This window comes from Hevea brasiliensis, chromosome 13, assembly GCF_030052815.1.
Source record: "Hevea brasiliensis isolate MT/VB/25A 57/8 chromosome 13, ASM3005281v1, whole genome shotgun sequence".
Taxonomy (NCBI): domain Eukaryota; kingdom Viridiplantae; phylum Streptophyta; class Magnoliopsida; order Malpighiales; family Euphorbiaceae; genus Hevea; species Hevea brasiliensis.
This window is the reverse complement of record NC_079505.1, coordinates 54,846,693-54,869,763: the sequence shown is the minus strand read 5'-3', so window position 1 is coordinate 54,869,763 and position 23,071 is coordinate 54,846,693. Positions and strand designations below refer to the sequence as shown.

The following is a 23,071-nucleotide window of genomic DNA, read 5'->3' as shown; positions in this document are numbered from 1 at the left end:
AGTGCCCCTACTAAAATTTGATGCTCATTAATACTTGTCCACACAACCATTTAGACATATATGCTTAAATTTACGAATTTATAAAACGTCATTATGAAATATTTAAACCTCGAAACAAATTAAATGAAGCTGATAAATATTAAAGCCTATAATTAAACTAAAAACATATAGCCTTTTAAATCGAGAGAAAAATATAACACGATCAAAATAATTTAGTAAGTCAATCAATAAATGAATAAAATTTTCGGGTTGTTGCATAGCCGATCTGCTAGGCCATGCAACAGATCCTGCACAGTGTCCTGAACTACGTTTCACGAAGCCTGGGTTTATAGCAATAATGACAAAACATCATTGTATGTACATGGACGCGCTATATTATTCTTTGAAACATTTTTCCATATGATAGCCAAAAGAAACTGGGCTTCTATACAAAAAACTGGGCTCTTATACCATTCACTGTAGAAATTTTCGTTTTATTTTTCCTTTTAATCATTATAAGAGGTAATGGAAATCAATAAGTAAGGAAACAAATCATGCAAAAAAAGTAAAGGCGAAAAATTAGCAGATTGGCTATCCGTGATAAACTGTAAATAGAAAAGCTGGAATTCTGCATTATAACAAATGAGGCATCTCATAATTTACAAAGAAACAAGGACGCAATGAGTGCATTAACTTCCAGGTGGAATTGATTGTCCTATAAGTCTAGGTTTAACATTTGCGCATAGGGATTTTATAGGTCCGTCGGCTCCAATGTACTCGAGGTTAATGTTAGCAAGCTCAACCTTCTCGCATGGGACGCTGCTACTACAGTTAAGTCGAATGGCTATGGGAGTTGTTGAAGAGCCCTGAATATTCTTGAAGCTAACGTTGTTGATCTTCACCTTGGATGGAATCTGGGAAGGTGAAAAGAAAGACAAGATTTTAATCAGTTCTTAATGTTTGTGTGTGAGTGTGTGTGCTGATGAAATATCCAGCATCACGTGACCGTGTGATATATATTAAGAGGAATTTCTTCCCCTTTCTTTTTCAAGGTACCTTTGGATTGCATTGATTCCATGGGCAATACACTTGATCAATGAGGATAGGATTGCTGACATTTTTCATGATAATGTCTTCGAAATGCATATCAGATGCAATGCCACCATGTAATGCAGGCCAAGTCTTAATTCTCACACCATTATCGGTGTCGTAGACTGTGCAATTCCTTACAAAAACTCCAACCACAGGGTCTTCCTTCTCGTACTTCCCTAAACTTCCTACACTAATGCCATGGCCCTGCCCGCATCTTACTTTCGTGATTCGTATTTGTTGGCTCCCATCTCCAATTGAGATGCAATCATCACCGGTGATAATGTCTGAATCAATGATATTGATCCTCTTTGATCGTCCAATGTGAATTCCATCTGTGTTGATGCTATGTCCCGGTGCAATGACTGTAAAGTGCTGGAAGGTAACGTTTTCGCTCCCCATAACATTGACATGGAAATTCTTGCTGTCCAGGGAAGTTACGTCTCGAACTATGCTATTGGTGACGAAATCGAACCTTAAACTCTGATATATTTTTTTTGGAACAAGTACATAAAGAAAATATTATCAGTAATATTACCATAGATAGGGTTGCAGAAAAGTGAAGATATGCGAGAGAGCATTCAATTGTGCTTACAATTGGAAGTGACTTGCATTTTGGGTTTTGGCCACAGTTATTTTGCTTCCAAGCAATTTCTCCTCGTCCATCGAATGTCCCACCGCCGGATATTGTTAATCGATCGATGTAGGCAAAGGTAATCCAACTAGCCTTATTGTGCGCGTTAGGGCTTGTTGGCGCTATAAAGGTTCCTTGAACTTCAAAATGCATGGCACCCTTGCATGGTCCTTTTAAATCCACTACGCCTACTAAATATGTCCCTTTTGGTATCATAATTTTGCTAGAACCCACTGCTGTGCACGCCTCTTTCCATGCACTCGATAGAGCCTGAAATGGAAAAGAGGAATGAAGCTTTTTACAGTAACAATCTAGGAAATATCATCATGATATCAAGATTCGAATTTATTTGCATAACTTACTAGTATCTGACCTCGCGTCCGCTCTGGCACCATATTTTCTCACATCAAAAATATTGGACTGAGCTCCACTCGCATCGAAAAAGAATAACACCAAAGATATTACGTATACATGTATCTTTGAACCCATCTTCTTTATTAATGTGCTTCCTATCCCTTGCTAGTTCTTGCTTAGATTGTGTCAGAAATGTGAACGCATTATTCTTCCACTGTAAGGCCCTTTAATACGTTGAGTAGCTAGATTAATTTAGCCAAGGTTTATTACAGGCTGTAGCATTTTCATGCATCATTTATTCTATTTTCCTTTCTTGTTTTAAATTAAAAGTTTTAATTGGCAAAAGCCTACCTACCTATGCTAGTTTACAATCGATAATTGTCCCACAACTTATTCACTTCTCTCCAAACCTATTATTTTGGATATAAAATTCTTTGTAAGTTCTAAGAAATTTTTCATACTTTCTAACTATAGTTACATTTGATGTTGCAACGAGCGAAAGGGATCCCTTCACCTTTAATTTACTTTTCCTATATGTACGCATACTCTTTTAAACCTTACCTCTTCAGTAGTCTCGTAGTATTCGACTGGCCCAGCTATTACTCTTACATTTTTTTTTTTTTATCTCTCTCTTGCCTTGCACTATTTTAGGGTATAATATAACGGAATGAATAATCGGGGAGATTATGCAAAACCAGCAAAAATTATATGCCCATTTTATCCTATTGGTTTCACCCTTGCATTTTATTTTATTTTATTTTATATTTTAAGTATCTTGCAGCAGTATATTTACAACTCAATAAACAAGGAAAATGAAAGTGAAAAAAAAAATTTCTAAAATCACAGGGAAAGTGGCAGAATGAAAAGGAAGAATTGAAAAAAAAAATAATAAATTGAAGTGCGCGCCCGAGTCCATCTAAACTTTTGTCAGCTCTTTTCCCATCCTTGTGCAAAACTTTTATTTTCGCTATATTTCCTATTTTTGTTTTGATAACTTATCTTTATTAATGCTTGCAGATGAATTTATTTCAACGGGATTAAATATATTCCTTACAAAAAAGGAATTTACAACAATAGTTTCCCTTAATTCAATGTGACCGAAAACATTTTATTCACAAAAGTGCCCCTACTAAAATTTGATGCTCAATAATACTTGTCCACACAACCATTTAGACATATATGCTTAAATTTACGAATTTATAAAACATCATTATGAAATATTTAAACCTCGAAACAAATTAAATGAAGCTGATAAATATTAAAGCCTATAATTAAACTAAAAACATATAGCCTTTTAAATCGAGAGAAAAATATAACACGATCAAAATAATTTAGTTAGTCAATCAATAAATGAATAAAATTTTCGGGTTGTTGCATAGTCGATCTGCTAGGCCATGCAACAGATCCTGCACAGTGTCCTGAACTACGTTTCACGAAGCCTGGGTTTATAGCAGTAATGATAAAACATCATTGTATGTACATGGACGCGCTATTTTATTCTTTGAAACTGATGTCCATATGGTAGCCAAAAGAAACTGGGCTTCTATACAAAAAACTGGGCTCTTATACATTCACTGTAGAAATTTTCGTTTTATTTTTCCTTTTAATCATTATAAGAGGTAATGGAAATCAATAAGTAAGGAAACAAATCATGCAAAAAGTAAAGCGAAAAATTAGCAGATTGGCTATCCATGATAAACTGAAAATAGAAAAGCTGGCATTCTGCATTATAACAAATGAGGCATCTCATACTTTACAAAGAAACAAGGACGTAATGAGAGCATTCACATCCAGGTGGAATTGATTGTCCTATAAGTCTAGGTTTAACAATTGCACACAGGGATTCTATGGGTCCATCGGTTCCAATGTACTTGAGGTTCATGTTAGCAAGCTCAACCTTCTCACACGGGACGATGCTACTACAGTTAAGTCGAATGGCTATGGGTGTTGTTGAAGAGCCCTGAATATTCTTGAAGCTAACGCTATCGATCTTTACATTGGATGGAATCTGGGAAGGTGAAAAGAAAGGCAAGATTTTAATCAATTCTTAATGTTTGTGTGTGAGTGTGCGTGCTGATGAAATATCCAGCATCACATGACCATGTGATATATATTAAGAGGAATTTCTTCCCCTTTCTTTTTCAAGTTACCTTTGGATTGCATTGATTCCATGGGAAATACACTTGAACAATGAGGATAGGATTGCTGACATTTTTCATGATAATGTCTTCGAAATGCATATCAGATGCAATGCCACCATGTAATGCAGGCCAAGTCTTAATTCTCACACCATTATCGATGTCATAGATTGTGCAATTCCTTACAAAAATTCCAACCACAGGGTCTTCCTTCTCGTACTTCCCTAAACTTCCTAAATAATGCCATGGCCCTGCCCGCATCTTACTTTCGTGATTCGTATTTGTTGGCTCCCATCTCCAATTAAGATGCAATCATCACCGGTGATAATGTCTGAATCAATGATATTGATCCTCTTTGATCGTCCAATGTGAATTCCATCTGTGTTGATGCTATGTCCCGGTGCAATGACTGTAAAGTGATGGAAGGTAACGTTTTCGCTCCCCATAACATTGACATGGAAATTCTTGCTGTCCAGGAAGTTACGTCTCGAACTATGCTATTGGTGACGAAATCGAACCTTAAACTCTGATATATTTTTTTTGGAACAAGTACATGAAGAAATTATTATCAGTAATATTACCATTGATAGGGTTGCAGAAAAGTGAAGATATGCGAGAGAGCATTCAATTGTGCTTACAATTGGAAGTGATTTGCATTTTGGTTTTTGGCCACAGTTATTTTGCTTCCAAGCAATTTCTCCTCGTCCATCGAATGTCCCACCACCGGATAATGTTAATCGATCGATGTAGGCAAAGGTAATCCAACTAGCCTTATTGTGCGCGTTAGGGCTTGTTGGCGCTATAAAGGTTCCTTGAACTTCAAGATGCATGGCACCCTTGCATGGACCTTTTAAATCCACTACGCCTAGTAAATATGTCCCTTTTGGTATCATAATTTTGCTAGAACCCACTGCTGCGCAAGCCTCTTTCCATGCACTCCATAGAGCCTGAAATGGAAAAGAGGAATGAAACTTTTTACAGTAACAATCTAGGAAATATCATCATGATATCAAAAGTCGAATTTATTTGCATACCTTACTAGTATCTGACCTCGCGTCCGCTCTGGCACCATATTTTCGCACATCAAAAGTATTGGACTGAGCTCCACTCGCATCGAAAAAGAATAACACCAAAGATTTTACGTATACATGTATCTTTAAACCCATCTTCTTTATTAATGTGCTTCCTATCCCTTGCTAGTTCTTGCTTAGATTGTGTCGGAAATGTGAATGCATTACTCTTCCACTGTAAGGCCCTTTTATACGTTGAGTAGCTAGATTAATTTAGCCAAGGTTTATTACAGGCTGTAGCATTTTCATGCGTCATTTATTCTGTTTTCCTTTCTTGTTTTAAATTAAAAGTTTTAATTGGCAAAAGCCAACCTACCTACGCTAGTTTACAACCGATAATTGTCCCACAACTTATTCACTTCTCTCCAAACCTATTATTTTGGATGTAAAATTCTTTATAAGTTCTAACAAATTTTTCATACTTTCCAACTGTAGTTATATTTGATGTTGCAACGAGCCAAAGGGATCCCTTCACCTTTAATTTACTTTTCCTATATGTACGCATACTCTTTTAAACCTTACCTCTTCTGTAGTCTCGTAATATTTGACTGGCCCAGCTATTACTCTTACATTTTTTTTTATCTCTCTCTTGCCTTGCACTATTTTAGGGTATAATATAACGGAATGAATAATTGGGGAGATTATGCAAAACCAGCAAAAATTATATGCCCATTTTATCCTATTGGTTTCACCCTTGCATTTTATTTTATTTTTTAAGTATCTTGCAGCAGTATATTTACAACTCAATAAACAAGGAAAATGAAAGTGAAAAAAAAAATTCTAAAATCACAGGGAGAGTGGCAGAATGAAAAGGAAGAATTGAAAAAAAAATAATAAATTGAAGTGCGCACCGGAGTCCATCTAAACTTTTGTCATCTCTTTTCCCATCCTTGTGCAAAACTTTTATTTTCGCTAGATTTCCTATTTTTGTTTTGATAACTTATCTTTATTAATACTTGCAAATGAATTTATTTCAACGGGATTAAATATATTCCTTACAAAAAAGGAATTTACAACAAAAGTTTTCCTGAATTCAATGTGACCGAAAACATTTTATTCATAAAAGTGCCCCTACTAAAATTTGATGCTCATTAATACTTGTCCACACAACCATTTAGACATATATGCTTAAATTTACGAATTTATAAAACGTCATTATGAAATATTTAAACCTCGAAACAAATTAAATGAAGCTGATAAATATTAAAGCCAATAATTAAACTAAAAACATATAGCCTTTTAAATCGAGAGAAAAATATAACACGATCAAAATAATTTAGTAAGTCAATCAATAAATGAATAAAATTTTCGGGTTGTTGCATAGCCGATCTGCTAGGCCATGCAACAGATCCTGCACAGTGTCCTGAACTACGTTTCACGAAGCCTGGGTTTATAGCAATAATGATAAAACATCATTGTATGTACATGGACGCGCTATATTATTCTTTGAAACATTTTTCCATATGATAGCCAAAAGAAACTGGGCTTCTATACAAAAAACTGGGCTCTTATACCATTCACTGTAGAAATTTTCGTTTTACTTTTCCTTTTAATCATTAAAAGAGGTAATGGAAATCAATAAGTAAGGAAACAAATCATGCAAAAAAAGTAAAGGCGAAAAATTAGCAGATTGGCTATCCGTGATAAACTGTAAATAGAAAAGCTGGCATTCTGCATTATAACAAATGAGGCATCTCATACTTTACAAAGAAACAAGGACGTAATGAGTGCATTAACATCCAGGTGGAATTGATTGTCCTATAAGTCTAGGTTTAACATTTGCGCATAGGGATTTTATAGGTCCGTCGGCTCCAATGTACTTGAGGTTAATGTTAGCAAGCTCAACCTTCTCGCACGGGACGATGCTACTACAGTTAAGTCGAATGGCTATGGGAGTTGTTGAAGAGCCCTGAATATTCTTGAAGCTAACGTTGTTGATCTTTACCTTGGATGGAATCTGGGAAGGTGAAAAGAAAGACAAGATTTTAATCAATTCTTAATGTTTGTGTGTGAGTGTGTGTGCTGATGAAATATCCAGCATCACGTGACCGTGTGATATATATTAAGAGGAATTTCTTCCCCTTTCTTTTTCAAGTTACCTTTGGATTGCATTGATTCCATGGGCAATACACTTGATCAATGAGGATAGGAATGCTGACATTTTTCATGATAATGTCTTCGAAATGCATATCAGATGCAATTCCACCATGTAATGCAGGCCAAGTCTTAATTCTCACACCATTATTGGTGTCGTAGATTGTGCAATTCCTTATAAAAATTCCAACCACATGGTCTTCCTTCTCGTACTTCCCTAAACTTCCTACACTAATGCCAATTCAGCAAAAATTACCCCCTAAGTGTAAGGATCTGGGTTCATTTTCTATTCCCTACTAAATAGGTGATTCTATATTTGAACGTGCAATGGCAAATTTAGGAGCATATATTAATGTTATGTCAATTTCAGTTTTTCGAACTTTAAATTTGGGTCCTTTGAAAGAATCCAATGTCATTATTTAGTTAGCTGATCGTTCTAGTGCTTACCCATTGGGAGTAGTTGAGGATGTGTTAGTGCAAGTTGGAGAATTAATTTTTCCTGCAGATTTTTACATTCTGGATATGGAGGATAGTGTTCCCACATCAAAGTCAGCTTTGATTTTGTTTGGAAGACCTTTCCTCAAAACTGCTATGACAAAAATTAATGTGGATGATGGTACCTTAACTATGGGGTTTGATAGAGAGACTGTCAAATTTAATATCTTTGATGCCCTGAAGTATCCTGTTGATGACCATTCTGTTTTTTCTATTGATGCTGTTGATGCATTTGTGAAGGATGTTTTTGAGTTAAGCATGGAGGATGAGTTAGAAGTGGTGATTAGTCAAGGAATTCAAGAAATTAGTGCCAATAAACCATTAAGTGTAGAGGTTCAAGAGGTAATAATGGCATTGCAGTCATTACCTCTTGTTCCAAAAAAGTATGGAGTATCAAAGATTGACTTACCTGTATCTCACACAAAATTATTATCTTCTGTGGTGCAGGCACCAGTTCTTGAACTTAAGCCTTTACCTGAGCATTTGAAGTATGTTTACTTGGGAAACAATGAGACACTTCCTGTTATCATCTCAAGTAATTTAACAAAGATTCAAAAAGACAGATTGATTAGAGTTCTGAGAATACACAAGGAAGCAATTGGATGGACAATAGTTGACATCAAAGGTATAAGTCCATCAGTGTGCATGCACAGGATTTTACTAGAAGATGAGGCTAAACCAAGTAGAGAAGCTCAAAGGAGGTTAAACCCACAGATGATGGAGGTTGTGAAGAAGAAGATTTTAAAGCTACTGGATGCAGGAGTTATTTACCCAATTTTAGACAGCAAATGGGTAAGTCCAATCCAAGTAGTGCTAAAAAAATCAGGAGTCACTGTGGTAGCAAATCAAGATAATGAACTTGTTCCAACAAGGATTCAAAGTGGATGGCGAATGTTCATAAACTGCCGCAAGCTGAATTCAACAACAAAGAAGGACCACTTCCCACTGCCATTCATTGATCAGATGCTTGAGCAGTTAGCAGGTAAGTCTTATTTCTGCTTTCTCGATGGCTTTTTGGGATATAATCAAATTGTGATTGCACCGGAGGATCAAGAGAAGACTACCTTCACTTGCCCTTTTGGAACTTTTGCTGTTAGGAGGATGCCCTTCGGGCTTTGTAATACACTTGCCACATTTCAGAGATGTATGATGAGTGTATTTTCATATTACATTGATAATTGCATTGAGGTGTTCATGGATGATTTTACTATGTATGGTGATTCATTTGATGCATGTTTACATCATTTAACTTCTGTTCTTGAGATGCATTGAGAAAAATCTTGTTTTGAATTATGAGAAGTTGTCACACCTTACCCCTCCATAAGGCATAACATGATCCCGTAGAATACTTAATGAACTACCGAACTTCACCTACCGATAACTCATTAAGTACCCTACAAGAGATTTTAAAACAATTTTCTGACATTTTGGAAGTGGTGAGCATTTTGGTAGGAATTAAAAACCATTTATTCAAAGTTTAAATACTAGTAAAAATTTTTGTCCATTTTAATTTTGCCGCAAATTTTATAAAAATTTTGACAGAGTTCCCTCTGTATTTTGAGAAACCAGTTCTTCAAAGACCTATAAAAAGCACTTCCAAAAATATTTCACAACTCCCAACCTTCAATAACTCAATCATCTCAATTCAATGCACTTCAAAATAATTTCACAATACAAATCAAGTTTTCTCATCTCAAAATATTTAATATTTCCATTCACCAAGCATAAAGCAGAAAATCCATATGTACAAATATTAAATTTACAGAAGAGAATTCAAAATAATATTATTACAATTTATTTACAACTGCTCAACTACATTGATACATACAACATTTTTATATTTACATCAAGATTATCTACAAGGGTATAAAATAATACATGTACAAAATGATCAAAGTAGTCCTCGATTTAACAGCAGCTCACTCTGCTGCTTTCGCCTTGCTCTTATATGCGACAGCAAAATAAGCTATCGCTGAGTATAAAAATACTCAGTGGTGCACAATAAAAATTTAAAATACAATAAATAAATCATTCATTGCCAAATACAATTTAAATATTTCTCAGTCACATTTTGCAAATATCAAAGTCCATAATGACACCATTTTGTCAAATAATCCTTTAAACACAGTTTAGTCAAACAATTTCATAATCACAGTATTGTCAAAGTCATACACAACCTAAGTCATGACACAAAATTTCTGATCAATGCCGTGTTGTACACCACGACAAAGCAATCTACAACCCCATTAATCGAAATCAATGAGGGAGGTGGCTAGCTAGCTAATGAGTACTCATCCGATCTACAACCTCAACTGGCAAGCCAGAGAGGGAGGAAAATAAACGATCTCAACCCCATAAATGGAGGAGGAAATGTGATACTGTCATGCTAAGTGTGAATCCAAAATCAATTTAAAACAATTATTTTCAATAATTTATGAGAGATCCCAAACAATTTTCAAAGTCATTTTTGTAGTCACAAAGTGGCAACACAATTCATAAATAACACAGCGACTTCATAAAGTATAGCAATTCAAATTTTCAATTGGAAACCAATTACATAAATTTATTGTGCACAAACCTGACTCGAGTCGCCTCTAGGCCTTGACTCAGTCTTTAAGGGCTTCCAAGTCTTTTTCAGCTGAAACACACAATTTCACAGTGTTTCAGTACCATAACTTAGCATAAATCCAAAATAAATTTAGCTTCACATTTACCTAGCTCTAACGTGTTAAATTCGACGTTCTTGAAATTTTGTATTTCGGGTTACTATTCACTACACTATTCAAGTCAAGTTGTTGACTTTTTAAGGCTTAATAGATATGGGAACTCCAACTCCACCCACATACCACATTTTGGTCATTAAATTTGTTGGTTTTGGTCATTTTCTCAAAGCTTAGGTCTTTTAGGCAAAATTGCCAATTTTCGATTTTGGTACTCCGAAGTTGCACTGTTCCATTGGTCAATCTACTGTTGAAATTTGGCAAAACTTCCTTCATAGAAAATGTTCCTTATTGTCTTAAGTATATTCTCATTTTTGGATCACCCCAATCGGAGTTTTGTAGCTCAAGTTATAGCCAAAATACAGTTACTGTTTACGTGCACTGTTCATACTGCTATTTTGGTTCTGGCAGATTTTTGATCCAACTTCGTTCAGTAATTTGATCAAGTTAAGTCCATAATTTGGTCTAATTTCCTTCATACGAAATGTTCTACTATGTCTTAGGTTTCCATCGGTTCAAGAATCGCCTAAATCGGAGTTTTCTAGAGAGAGTTATAGCCATTGGAACTTTACTGTTCAAATGGAAATCTGCAGTTTTGCAGGTTCAGTAACTCAACTTTGCTCAATAATTTGATTAGGTTAATGGCATAATTTGGGTTGGTGTTCTTCATGAAAGTTTTAGATCTATATCTTATCTAATTACTGGTAAAATTTCAGGTCATTTTGACCTGCCTAGCTCGAGTTATGACCAAATGAACAGTTACTGTTCATTTGGTCAGTTTGTGCAGTGGCAGACTGCTCTTACTCAACTTTGGTCAATTTGTTCACTAGGTTTTGGTCAGTTTTTGGGCATGGTTCCTTAATGAAAATTGTGTCATTTTATGTCTATTTTCATCCTCAATTGATATAATATCAATTGGACTTGTAAAATTTCAGTTTTGGTCCTTCAAAGTTGACTTGGTCATGTTGCCAGCAGCATGACCATTCATCCTCCGAATTTGGCTTCACTTCCAACAATTCAAACACAACTCATTTGGTCACAATTGACCATTTTTCACTTCACAATAGGTCAAACATGCCATTTACTCATTTCTTGCATTTTTGGTTCACAAACCCTAAGTCCCAAAACCCTAACTCAGTTAATTTGTCACATTATACTAATTCCAACCATACAAACACAATTCCTCAACTCATTCAAGCTTTCTAACATAATTTATTCAATCAAACTCATGCAATTCTCACCCCTACATAGGCTGGACGAATTTTCTTTTGGTCCTCTAGAGATGTTTTCTTTTCATTTTAAGTATATTTCTAGGTTAATTAAGCTATGAACATAACTAAATCAACTAACAAATCAACTTTAGTTTACTAACCTTGTGTGCAGAATTTTCTTCTCCCTTTTCTTCAAATTTTTCTTCTTTCTTTTCCTTGAATCTTCTTTCCTAGTTGCCCAAACAAAGTCTAGTTATGGTAGGACAATTTTCTATGGTTGGATTTTGGTTCTTCAAGCTCAAAAATGAGCTTTAATGGTGATTTAAGTGAGGGAGAGGGTGAGGGAGAGAGAGTGACGTTTTGAAGAAGAAGACTTGTGTTTTATTTTTTTTTTTTTCTTTTCTTTCTTTTATAAATTTGGCTTATGGAAGACCACAAATTCTAAATTAATAAATAAATAAATTTATTTATTTATGGCATCATGCATGAGATCATGCATGATGTCATCACCTTTTTACTTTTTCATTTTCCACTCTTTTTTTTTCTATTAGTTCTTTAATTTAATTCTCGATTCTGAAATTTTCTTTTCTCCGATTTTATTTGACAGTTAGGTCAGGAGTCAGCTCTCGGGGTCAATTGACCAAATTGCCCCTTGCCGGTTCATCCCGGTTTGCAAATAATCCAATATTTCTTCCGGCTCCCTAACCTAATTATTTGACTGGCTTAACAGTTCTTTTTCATGATTTTCTCTTTTTCACTGTGTTCATAAGGGTCCTAAGGACCGCGGCGTCACATTTTATGGTTCGAAATTTGAGTTTAAAACGACTTCGCAGTCGTTCCCGAGAAGGTCACCCATCGCTGTGACTCTCGGCTCGTTTAACTTCTTATGTTCTATTTTTCTTGTTTATACTTAACTAATTGAACATTACTAATTATTTGTGTTTATGGCTTCTCAAGTTGTCTTAAGTGTGGCCCTAATCCCATTAATTGTCCGGACCGACACCGGTCACCGAAACAGTGAAATATACCAGGCTATACCAATAGGGGTGTTACAGAAGTGTCATTTTATAGTGGAACAGGGGATTGTTTTGGGTCATGTTGTCTCTAATAGGGGTATTGAGGTGGATAAATCTAAAACTGATTTAATTATGAACTTACCCTACCCCACAACTATGAGGGAAGTATGTTTTTTTCTTGGTCATGCAGGTTTCTATCGCAGGTTCATTAATGATTTCTCTAAGATAGCATTGCCTTTATCTAGACTCTTGCAAAAAGATATTTCTTTTGAGTTGAGTGAAGAGTGCAAGGAGGCTTTTGACAAATTGAAATCTGCCTTGACATCACCCCCTATTATCCAGGCTCCTGATTGGACAATACCATTTGAAATTATGTGTGATGCAAGTAATTATGCAGTGGAAGCAGTTTTAGGGCAGCGTGTTAGGAAGCTCTTTCATGTGATTTATTATGCATCCAGAACACTCAATTCATCTCAGCTCAATTATTCTACCACTGAAAAAGAGTTTTTTACTATAGTTTTTGCTTTAGCTAAATTTCAGTCATATTTGCTTGGTTCTAAAATAATTATCTTCTCTGATCATGCAGCATTGAAGTATCTCTTCGCAAAGAAGGAAGCAAAACCAAGGTTGCTTAGATGGATCCTTCTGCTACAAGAATTTGATCTTCAAATCAAAGATAAGAAAGGAGCTGAAAACCTGATAGCAGATTATTTGAGCAGGTTAGTGACACAAGAAGATACAATTCCTTTATAGGAATCTTTTCCTGATGAGCAGTTATTTAAATTGTAAGGTATGATCCCTTAGTATGCTGATTTGGTGAATTATTTGGTTACTAAGGTTGTGCCTTTTGATTTGAGTAGAGCTAAGAAAGAGAAATTGAAAAGTGAGGCTAAGTATTATGTGTGGGATGACCCGTATTTGTGAAAATTTTATTCAAATCAAATTATTATGAGATGTGTTCCTGATAATGAGATTCAATCTATACTTGCTTTTTGTCATGCTTGTAACACCCCTATTTGCATAGCCTGGTATATTTCACTATTCCGGTGATCGATGTCGGTCCGGATAATTAAGGAGATTAGAACCACACTTAATACAACTAGATAAGCCATAAACACAAACAATTAGTAATTGTCAATTAGTTAAGTATAAATTAGAAAAACAGAACATAAAAAGTTAAATGAGCCGAGAGTCACAGCGATGGGTGACCTTCTCGGGAAGGATTGCGAAGTTGATTTAAACTCAAATTTCGAATCGTAAAATGTGACGCCGCGGTCCTTAGGACTATTACGAACACAGTGGAAAAGAGAAAATCACGAAAAAGAATTGTTAGGCCAGTCAAATAATTAGGTCAGAGAGCCAAAAGAAATATTAAATTATTTGCAAACCAGGTTGAACCGGCAAGAAGCAATTTGGTCAATTGACCCCGAGAGCTGACTCCTGACCTAACTGTCAGATAAAATCGGAGAAAAGAAAATTTCAGAGTCGGGAATTAAATTAGAGAACTAATAGAAAAATAAATAGAAAAGAAAAAGAAAAAGTGAAAAAGTGATGACATCATCATGCATGACATAATGCATGACATAATAAATTTAATTTTAAATTTTAAAAAGTGGGATATTTATCTACTTAAGTGACCAATAAAAAAAAAGGAATTAAATTAAAACAAAATTCATTTTTGGGTCTTCTTCATCCATATTGCTGTAACTCTCCCTTGGTCACTCTCTTATTTTCTTTCTTGAAACCTCCATGGAAGCTTGACTCAAGCTTCATAAACCCTAACCTAGCCATAATTTCCCTAAGGTTTCTTGATTAAATATTGTCCTTGAACCTTGATTCATCTATTGACAACAAAAAAAAAGAAGAAAGGAAGAAGTTGAAGAAGTGAAAAAAATTCTGCATAAAGGTTAGTAATCTAAACTTTAAATTGCTAGTTTAATTATTATGCTTATGGTTGAATAAACTTAGAAATTATGGAAAATGGAAAAGAAAACAATTGTTAGAGGACTAAACATGAATTTCGGCCAGCCATGGTACCTTGAAGTTTTGATATGTTCAATTTAATTTAGACATGAATTTGACATTGATTAAGGTTGAATATGTGGTTAGTGTAGTAAATTGGGTATGAATTAATCAATTGTGTAAATTAGTGTTTGGCACCTAGGGTTTTGGAAGACAAAAATGTGAGAAATTGTGAAATGGTGTGTTTGACCTTGTTTGAGAAGGAAAATGGTCATTTGTGACCAATTGAGGTGTGTTGGAAGTGTTGGAAGTGAGTTTAAATTCGGATTGAAAATGGTCATGCTGCAGGCAGCATGACCAAGGTCCATTTCAGGGACCAAAACTGAAAATTTACAAGTCTAATTGGTATGAGACCAATTGGGAATGAAACTATACACAAAATGGAACATTTTTCATTTAGGAATCATGCCCAAAAAGTGACTAAAACCTAGTGAACAAATTGACCAAATCCGGACTTAGGCAATCTGACCTGTACAAAAATGACCAAATGAACAGTGTTTGTTCATTTGGCAACTTGGGTTAGGCATGTCTAAATAATCTGAAATTTTACCAGTGGAAAGCTGAGATATGGACCTAAAACTTTCATGAAGAACACAAACTCAAATTATGCCCTTAACTAAGTCATTTGGCCACCCAAATTTGGTGACCTAAAACTGCCAGAACCAGTTTGGTGCCCAGAAATCTGGGTTAAGTCCAATCCGGCAGCCATAATTCAAATGGCTATAACTTGAGCTACAAAACTCCAAATGGAGTGATTCAAAAAGGAGAATAAAGTTAAGATAATAGGGAACATTTTCTATGAAGAAAGGTTTGCCAAATTCTAATAGAAAAATGACAAATGAAATAGTGCAACTTAAGACACCAAAACTGAAAATTTGCAAATTTGCCTAAAAGACTTAGAATTTGAGTAAACAGCCAAAACCAACAAATTTAGTAACCAAAATGTGGTATGTGGGTGAAGTTGGGATTCCCATACCTATTAAGCCTTAGAAAGTCAACAAATTGACTTAAATAGTATTGTGAATAGTAACCCCGAAATACAAATTTTAAAGAACGTCAAGTTTAGCACATTAGAGCTAGGTAAAAATGAATTTAAATTTATTTTGGATTCATGCTAAGTTATGATACTGAAATACTGTAAAACTGTGTGTTTCAGTGGAAAAGAATACCGGGAAGGAACCCGAGGTGTTGAGTCAAGGCCAAAAGGCGACTCATATAAGGTTTGTGCACAACGTAGAATTTCTGTAAATTTTCTTCTGCATATTATTTTGAATAATTTGAAATATTGAATTGTGACATCATTGTGATGAAATATTTATTATGTTTTTTATTTAAATTGTTGAAAGCTATTTGTGTATATTTGAAATGGCAATGTTTAGTAAATTGTTAAGATAAGTTTTGAAACCATAATGTCATTACCATATATTTGAATACCTCACTAGCATGACTAGTGGGGGTAATCAGTTTCGAATTTTGATTCCTTCTCTGGCTGAAGTGTTGAGGTGTATGCTAGTAGAAGAAGAAATTGAATGGATATCCATATATTTGAGCTAGCTAGCCTTGTGATGTGACTTCTCCTTAGCCTCTGGCTATTGAGATTCTATTTGTTTCGAATGGCATGATATAACTGTGGGTTTTATGAAATTAGTTTTGACACTTCGAAATGAAATTGTTTGGATTAAAATCTCATAATTCATATTTTATATTTAATTCTCATGTTCAGTCTAATTTTTTAATAAATATGATTTAAATTCTGTATAAATATTATTTGAGTATGTTGTGCACCACTGAGTTCTAGTACTCAGCGATGGTTGTTATTGCTGTCGCAGATTTAGAGACTAGAAGAGCAGCAGACTGAGCTACTGAGGATTAAGGAGCTACCTGTTTGAAGTTATCGGGTATATTTTATACCTTGACTGTAAAAAATTAATTTTGACGTATGTAATGTATGTAAAGGTATGGACATGTAAAACTGGTCTTGAACAGTTTGTATAAAGTTTATAATAAATTTTAGTTTGAATTTCTCTTAATGTAAATTTTTGTAATGATGTATATAAATTGTTTTATCTTTAATGAAATATGAATGGAAGTATTTTGTTTTAAATTGAATGAAATTAATTAATGGTATTTTGATGATTGTTGAATATTGGAAATTGTGGATTTGAATTTTTGGATATTGATAAATGATGTTGAAATTGATTGGGATGATTGTGAATTTGAAGAAGTTGTTGAGACAAATTATTGGAAGTGCTTTTTGCAGGAATTTGAAGAACTGTTTTCTCAAAATATAGACAGCACTCTGCCGAAATTTTTAAAAAATTTGCAGAAAAATAAAATGGGCCAAAAATTTTAACTAGTTTTCAACTTTAATTAAATGTTTTAATACCTAAAAAAAATACTCACCACTTATAAAAAGTAAGAAAATGATTTTAAAATCCCTTGTAGGGTACTTAATGAGTTATCGGTAGGTGAAATTCGATAGTTTATTAGGTATTCTACGGGATCATGTTATGCCTTACAGAGGGGTAAGGTGTGACAATGCCTATGCATGTGGAGGTCATTTTAAACCCAAGAGAACAGGTAGAAAAATATTAGACTATGGTTTTTACTGGCCCACTATATTTTGTTATTCATATTTGATTTGCAAAAATTGTGAACAATGTCAAAGAACAGGAAGTTTAGCTCATAGGAATGAGATGATTCAGAATCCAATACTTGTTTGTGAGATTTTTTATGTGTGGGTATTGATTTTATGGGTCCATTTCCTTCTTCTTTTGGCTTTATTTATATATTACTTGCTATTGATTATGTTTCGAAATGGGTGGAAGCCAAAGCCACCAGGACTAATGATTCTAAAATTGTTGTAGGTTTTATGAAGTCAAACATTTTTAGCAGGTTTGGAGTTCCTAGAGCTTTGATCAGTGATCGGGGCACACATTTTTGTAATAGAATTGTTGCGGCATTGTTGAGGAGATATAGTGTTTTCCATAGAGTATCTACAGCTTATCATCCTCAAACAAGTGGGCAAACAGAGGTGTCTAACAGAGAGATCAAGTATATTTTGGAAAAAATAGTGAAGCCAAATAGAAAAGATTGGAGCCTTAGACTTGATGATGCTTTGTGGGCTTATAGGACTGCTTATAAAACACCTATAGGTATGTCCCCCTATAGATTGCTATTTGGTAAGTTATGTCACCTTCCTGTTGAGTTAGAACATAAGGCTTATTGGGCTGTTAGACATTGTAATTTGGATTTGGATACTGCTGGTGTGGAAAGAAAATTACAATTGCAGGAATTAGAGGAAATTCGACTTGAGGCTTATGAGAATTGTAAGATCTATAAAGAAAAGACCAAGGCATTCCATGACAAACTAATTCTAAGGAAGCAGTTTGTGGTTGGATAAAAAGTTTTATTGTATAATTCCATATTAAAGTTGATGCCTGGTAAGTTGTGTTCTCGTTGGATTGGACCCTTTGTTGTTACTAATGTGTTTCCTTATGGTGCAGTCAAAATTCAAAGTTTAGGAACTAACAAAGTGTTTAAGGTCAATGGTCATAGACTCAAGCCATTTTATGAAGGGTTTCAGGAGCATACAGTGGAGGAGCTCAAATTGAGTAACCCAATTTATGTGGATTAAGGAGCTTTGCCATGTCGAGCTAACGACGATAAACAAAAGCGCTTATTGGGAGGCAACCCATGGGTGGCTTGTTAGCCACAATCAGATTTGTTTTCTTTCCCTTATCTTATTTTATTTTCTAGGATTTTTTTTCTTTTCTTTTGCATTTGGGCTTTACATTGGGGACAATGTAAGTTTTAAGTGTGGGGGAGGAGAAATTTATTGCTGCAACTTTGAAAATATATATATATATATATATATATATATATATATATATATATATATATATATATATATTTGTTCTTATAAGCTTGATTCATGATTCTATATTAACTCTCAGAGAGAAGTGCTTTGTCCTTGAAATGACTTTTCTATTTTAGATTGAATTTTTGAAATTTTAGGCAAGGTAATAGTAACTTTAATAATGGATTTTCCCTCTTCTCCATACCATAGAGTAATTTTTTTTCTACATAAATCATTTAGGCTTGATTTAATGGTGAATGATTAGTTATGTGTACTTTAAACTAGTGTCATGCATATTTCAAAACTTTGTTTAATTTATCAGGCACTTTATAATATGTCGATGCATAAATTAGGGGAAATAAAAGATTGAACTTGAAAATTGCTCCGCTATTTTAGTTAAACAAACTAACCAGGGGTCTTCATGAACCCCATGTCAATTCTCAAGCCAAAAGCTAGCTAGAATATGAGCAAGGTACTTTTCTAAAGGTGACGGTTGAAATAAAAAAAAAAAAGTAACTGTGACAAGAGAGAAGTACCAATTTCAAATATATATAAAAAAAATGGGCATTTCTATCTCCCCTAAGATTTGCAAAGTGTAACACCCTAGGCAAATCCCACATCGACAAAACACGGGAGAGATGCTGGATTTATAAGTTGGTGGTTCGTAACCCCTAGTGACACGTTTTAAAACCGTGAGGACTTCGGTCTAGAGGTGGACAATATCACTAGTGGGCCGGGCCATTACATTTGTGGTATCAGAGCCGCTCCGCGTGCAACCTTGAACGATGGTGGGGCAAACCTCAGCGAGGACGCTGAGTCCCATAAGGGGGGTGGATTGTAACACCCTAGGCAAATCCCACATCAACAAAACACAGGAGAGATGCTAGGTTTATAAGTTGGTGGTTCGTAACCCCTAGTGACGCATTTTAAAACCGTGAGGACTTCGGTCCAGAGCGGACAATATTACTAGTGGGCCGAGCCATTACATTTGTGGTAGTGACGTGTTTTAAAACAATGAGGACTTCGGTCCAGAGCGGACAATATCACTAGTGGGTCGGGCCATTACACAAAGAGCTATAATTGTTGTGCCTTGATAAATTAGCCTTGTGTTTTGGTATGTATTGATTTAAAATTTTATGAAACTTTAATTGTGTGAGCTTAATTGATTTCAAGCCTTTTGTTTTGTGTTGGAAAATTATTGATATTTGGTATGGTGTTGATGGAATTTATTGTGATGGTTATTACCTTCTTTCAAACTTTTAATCTTTTGTTAGAGAATGTTGTGATAGGGTGAAGTTAAGGAACTTCTAAGTGTAGTTGATTGAGAATTTTAGTTATACTTGAGGACAAGCATGGAATAAGTGTGGGAGAATTTGATAAGTGCATAATTTATTAATTTTACTTCCATCACATTTAGTGTTTCTCGGGTATATTTATACCTAATTCAGTTGATTAAAGTATAATTATCTATTAAGCATATATTTAGAGAGTTGTTGGAATAATTGTGTTAAATGGAGAAATTTTTAGCATTTGCATTAATTTGATTCTTTCTGTATTTTTTAGGGTTTTGGTGAAGTTCTAGAGCATAGAAGTGTGGAAGGAACCTTGAAAAGGGCGAAGGATTGAGAAGCGTTGTTGGTACAAAGTATACGGGTCATGCAAGCACAACCACAGACCCGTGTAACATTTTGCCAGAAGAAATCCAGAGAACCGAGGAAGAAATAAAGTACATGGGCTGTGTAACTTGACCCGTGTAAATCCTGGAGACCCGTGTAACCTTCTGTGCTAATACAAAGCATACCCACTCAGTTCCAGTAAGTTACACGTGACCATATGATATGTATTAAGAGGAATTCCTTTCCCTTTCTTTATTCAAGTTACCTTCGAATTGCATTGATTCCATGGGCAATGCACTTGATCTATGAGAATAGGATTGCTGACATTTTTCATGACAATATCTTTGAAATGCATATTAGATGCAATGCCACCATGTAACACAAGCCAACTCTTAATTCTCACAAAAATTGCTTGCAAAAATGCCAACCACAGGGTCTTCCTTCTCGCACTTCCCTAAACTTCCTACACTAATGCCATGACCTTGCCCGCATCTTACTTTTGTGATTCGTATTAGTTGGCTCCCATCTCCAATTGATATGTAATCATCACTGCTGATAATGTCTAAATCAATGATAGTGATCCTCTTTGATTGTCCAATGTGAATTCCATTTGTGTTGATACTATGTCCCGATGCAATGACTACAAAGTGCTGGAAGGTAACATTTTTGCTCCCCATAACATTGACATGGAAATTCTTGCTATCCAGGGAAGTTACGCCCCCAACTATGCTATTGGTGACAAAATCAAACCTTAAACTGATATATTTTTTTTTTTTGGAACAAGTACATAAAGAGAATATTATTAGTAATATTACCATAGATAGGGCTATAGAATAGTGAAGATATGCGAGATAGCATTCAATTGTGCTTACAATTGGAAGTGACTTGCATTTTGGGTTTTAGCCACAGTTATTTTGCTTCCAAGCAATTTCTCCTTGTCCATCGAAGGTCCCACCACCAGATATTGTTAATCGATCGATGTAGGCAAAGATAATCCAACTAGCCTTATTGTGCGCGCTAGGGTTTGTTGGTGTTATAAAGGTTCCTTGAACTTCAAGATGCATCGCACCCTTGCATGGACATTTTAAATCCACTACACCTAATAAATATGTCCCTTTTGATATCATAACTTTGCTAGAACCCACTACTGCGCACACCTCTTTCCATGCACTCAATAGAGTCTAAAATGGAAAAAGGGAATGAAACTTTTTACAATAATAATTTAGGAAATATCTTCATGATATCGAGAGTAGAATTTATTTGCATACCTTACTAGAATCTAACCTCGCGTCTGCTCTGGCACCATTTTTTCGCACATCAAAAATATTGGACTGAGCTTCACCCGTATCGAAAAAGAATTAATTATTTTTGGTGTAAAGAAGAAGGTTTTAGAGCAAGAAGAAACAATGTGGGTGTAGTGATCCAGAGATAATTGGCATAGAGATGGGGACAAGAACAACTTTGCTTTTCATCAGAAGGCAAATCAGCACAGGAGACATAATCATATTGAGAGGATTCAGGATGGAAATGGTAATTGGGTTATTGACAGACAGAAGATTAAGCAAATATTTGTCAATTATTTCTTTGATTTGTTTTCTTCAAGGGATAATTTGGATGTAGCAGTTCTAATTGACACGGTCAACTCACGAGCATCTATGCAGATGAATGATAAATTGACAAAACCTTGTACAGCTAAAGAAATTCTTGGTGCCTTAAAGCAAATGCATCCAACCAAAACTCTTGGTCCCTATAGTATGCCTGCTTCTTTTCTTTCAAAAATTTTGATATATAGTAGGTTTAGATATTGTGTTCGTTGTGCTTAATATCCTGAATAACCAAGCTGATCCCTCTGTTTTTAATAGGACGTTTATTGTCCTCATTCCAAAGTTCAAAAACCTGAGACTCTAAAGAATTATCACTCTATAGCCTTGTGTAATGTTATTTTTAAACTAATAACTAAAGATATAGAAAATAGGTTAACCCCTTATTTGGATGATGGTTTATTATAATTTCATATTTATTGGCATGATTATACTCCTTGTTTGTTCAGATTGTTCCAAACCACCATATCGGTGGTTTGAGATCGTTTTAAATTTTTATATTCCCATTTTATACAATAACCATTTATATATTTAAAATAATAATAATGACATTTTAGCAATCTCATATTTATTTTACCATATCATACCATCTAACCAAATAAGAAACCATCCTATACCACACTACTTTTCTAAACATGTTAACAATAAAAAACCATACTATACAATACAATACGATACATTAATAAACCACATTGCACTCAATCCAAACGGGTGTAAAACTTATATAAACCTGAAGTGCTTTCATCCCGGGTGGGCTAGCTCAAGATAATGCCCTAGCTGCTTTCGAGCTTTTTCACTAGAAAAAAAAATCTAGAAGTAATTGTGAGCACTTTGCTTTGAAACTAGACATGAATAAAGCCTATGATTGGGTTGAATGAGTAATTCTTCGTCAAATTATGCTAAAACTGGGTTTTAATGTTTCCTTTGTGAATTAGTGATGATGTGTATTACTAAAGTTTCGTATTCACTGCTAATTAATGATTGTCCTTCTGTAGCTGTCATGCCTACTAGGGGACTTCGAGAGGATCTAACGTCATTGATCTGCAAGGCCAAGCTTCATGGAGGTATCATGATAGTAAAGCAGCGCAGTCTGCTCCAGCCATCAGTCATTTATTTTTTGCCGATGACAATAGTTTGTTTGGTAGAGCTACCCTCCATGAAACTGGTTCTATT

General features: G+C 34.9%; 3 protein-coding genes and 1 pseudogene across 3 annotated transcripts; all 4 read right to left on the bottom strand.

The window, feature by feature from the left end:
* Positions 1 to 668: 668 nt before the first annotated feature.
* On the bottom strand, positions 669 to 2,191 carry LOC131172146 (exopolygalacturonase-like). The gene is made up of 4 exons (XM_058133098.1): positions 2,064 to 2,191; positions 1,664 to 1,976; positions 1,036 to 1,551; positions 669 to 893 (listed from the first exon to the last, which is right to left on the bottom strand). The coding sequence occupies exons 1-4, from the start codon at positions 2,189 to 2,191 to the stop codon at positions 669 to 671; spliced, it is 1,182 nt and encodes a 393-aa protein (XP_057989081.1).
* A 1,618-nt stretch (positions 2,192 to 3,809) lies between these two features.
* LOC131172145 (polygalacturonase-like) lies at positions 3,810 to 4,455 on the bottom strand. Its single transcript, XM_058133097.1, has 2 exons — positions 4,207 to 4,455; positions 3,810 to 4,064 (listed from the first exon to the last, which is right to left on the bottom strand). Exons 1-2 carry the CDS (start codon positions 4,453 to 4,455, stop codon positions 3,810 to 3,812), a joined length of 504 nt encoding a protein of 167 aa, XP_057989080.1.
* Positions 4,456 to 4,495: 40 nt separating this feature from the next.
* LOC131172144 (polygalacturonase-like) lies at positions 4,496 to 5,360 on the bottom strand. Its single transcript, XM_058133096.1, has 3 exons — positions 5,229 to 5,360; positions 4,833 to 5,141; positions 4,496 to 4,720 (listed from the first exon to the last, which is right to left on the bottom strand). Exons 1-3 carry the CDS (start codon positions 5,358 to 5,360, stop codon positions 4,496 to 4,498), a joined length of 666 nt encoding a protein of 221 aa, XP_057989079.1.
* Positions 5,361 to 6,996: 1,636 nt separating this feature from the next.
* Positions 6,997 to 21,796, bottom strand: LOC110644056 (exopolygalacturonase-like; annotated as a pseudogene).
* Positions 21,797 to 23,071: the final 1,275 nt, after the last annotated feature.

Excerpts from the sequence above, each read along its gene's own strand:
- LOC131172144 (XM_058133096.1), bottom strand. The coding sequence starts at position 5,360 with ATGGGTTTAAAGATACATGTATACGTAAAATCTTTGGTGTTATTCTTT. Across the intron at positions 5,142-5,228 it reads CGAGGTCAGATACTAGTAAG|GCTCTATGGAGTGCATGGAA; the intron begins GTATGCAAATAA and ends TTTCCATTTCAG. Across the intron at positions 4,721-4,832 it reads AATGCAAATCACTTCCAATT|AGTTTAAGGTTCGATTTCGT; the intron begins GTAAGCACAATT and ends AAAATATATCAG.
- LOC131172146 (XM_058133098.1), bottom strand. The coding sequence starts at position 2,191 with ATGGGTTCAAAGATACATGTATACGTAATATCTTTGGTGTTATTCTTT. Across the intron at positions 1,977-2,063 it reads GACGCGAGGTCAGATACTAG|TCAGGCTCTATCGAGTGCAT; the intron begins TAAGTTATGCAA and ends CTCTTTTCCATT. Across the intron at positions 1,552-1,663 it reads AATGCAAGTCACTTCCAATT|AGTTTAAGGTTCGATTTCGT; the intron begins GTAAGCACAATT and ends AAAATATATCAG.
- LOC131172145 (XM_058133097.1), bottom strand. The coding sequence starts at position 4,455 with ATGCGGGCAGGGCCATGGCATTATTTAGGAAGTTTAGGGAAGTACGAG. Across the intron at positions 4,065-4,206 it reads GGAATCAATGCAATCCAAAG|ATTCCATCCAATGTAAAGAT; the intron begins GTAACTTGAAAA and ends TCACCTTCCCAG.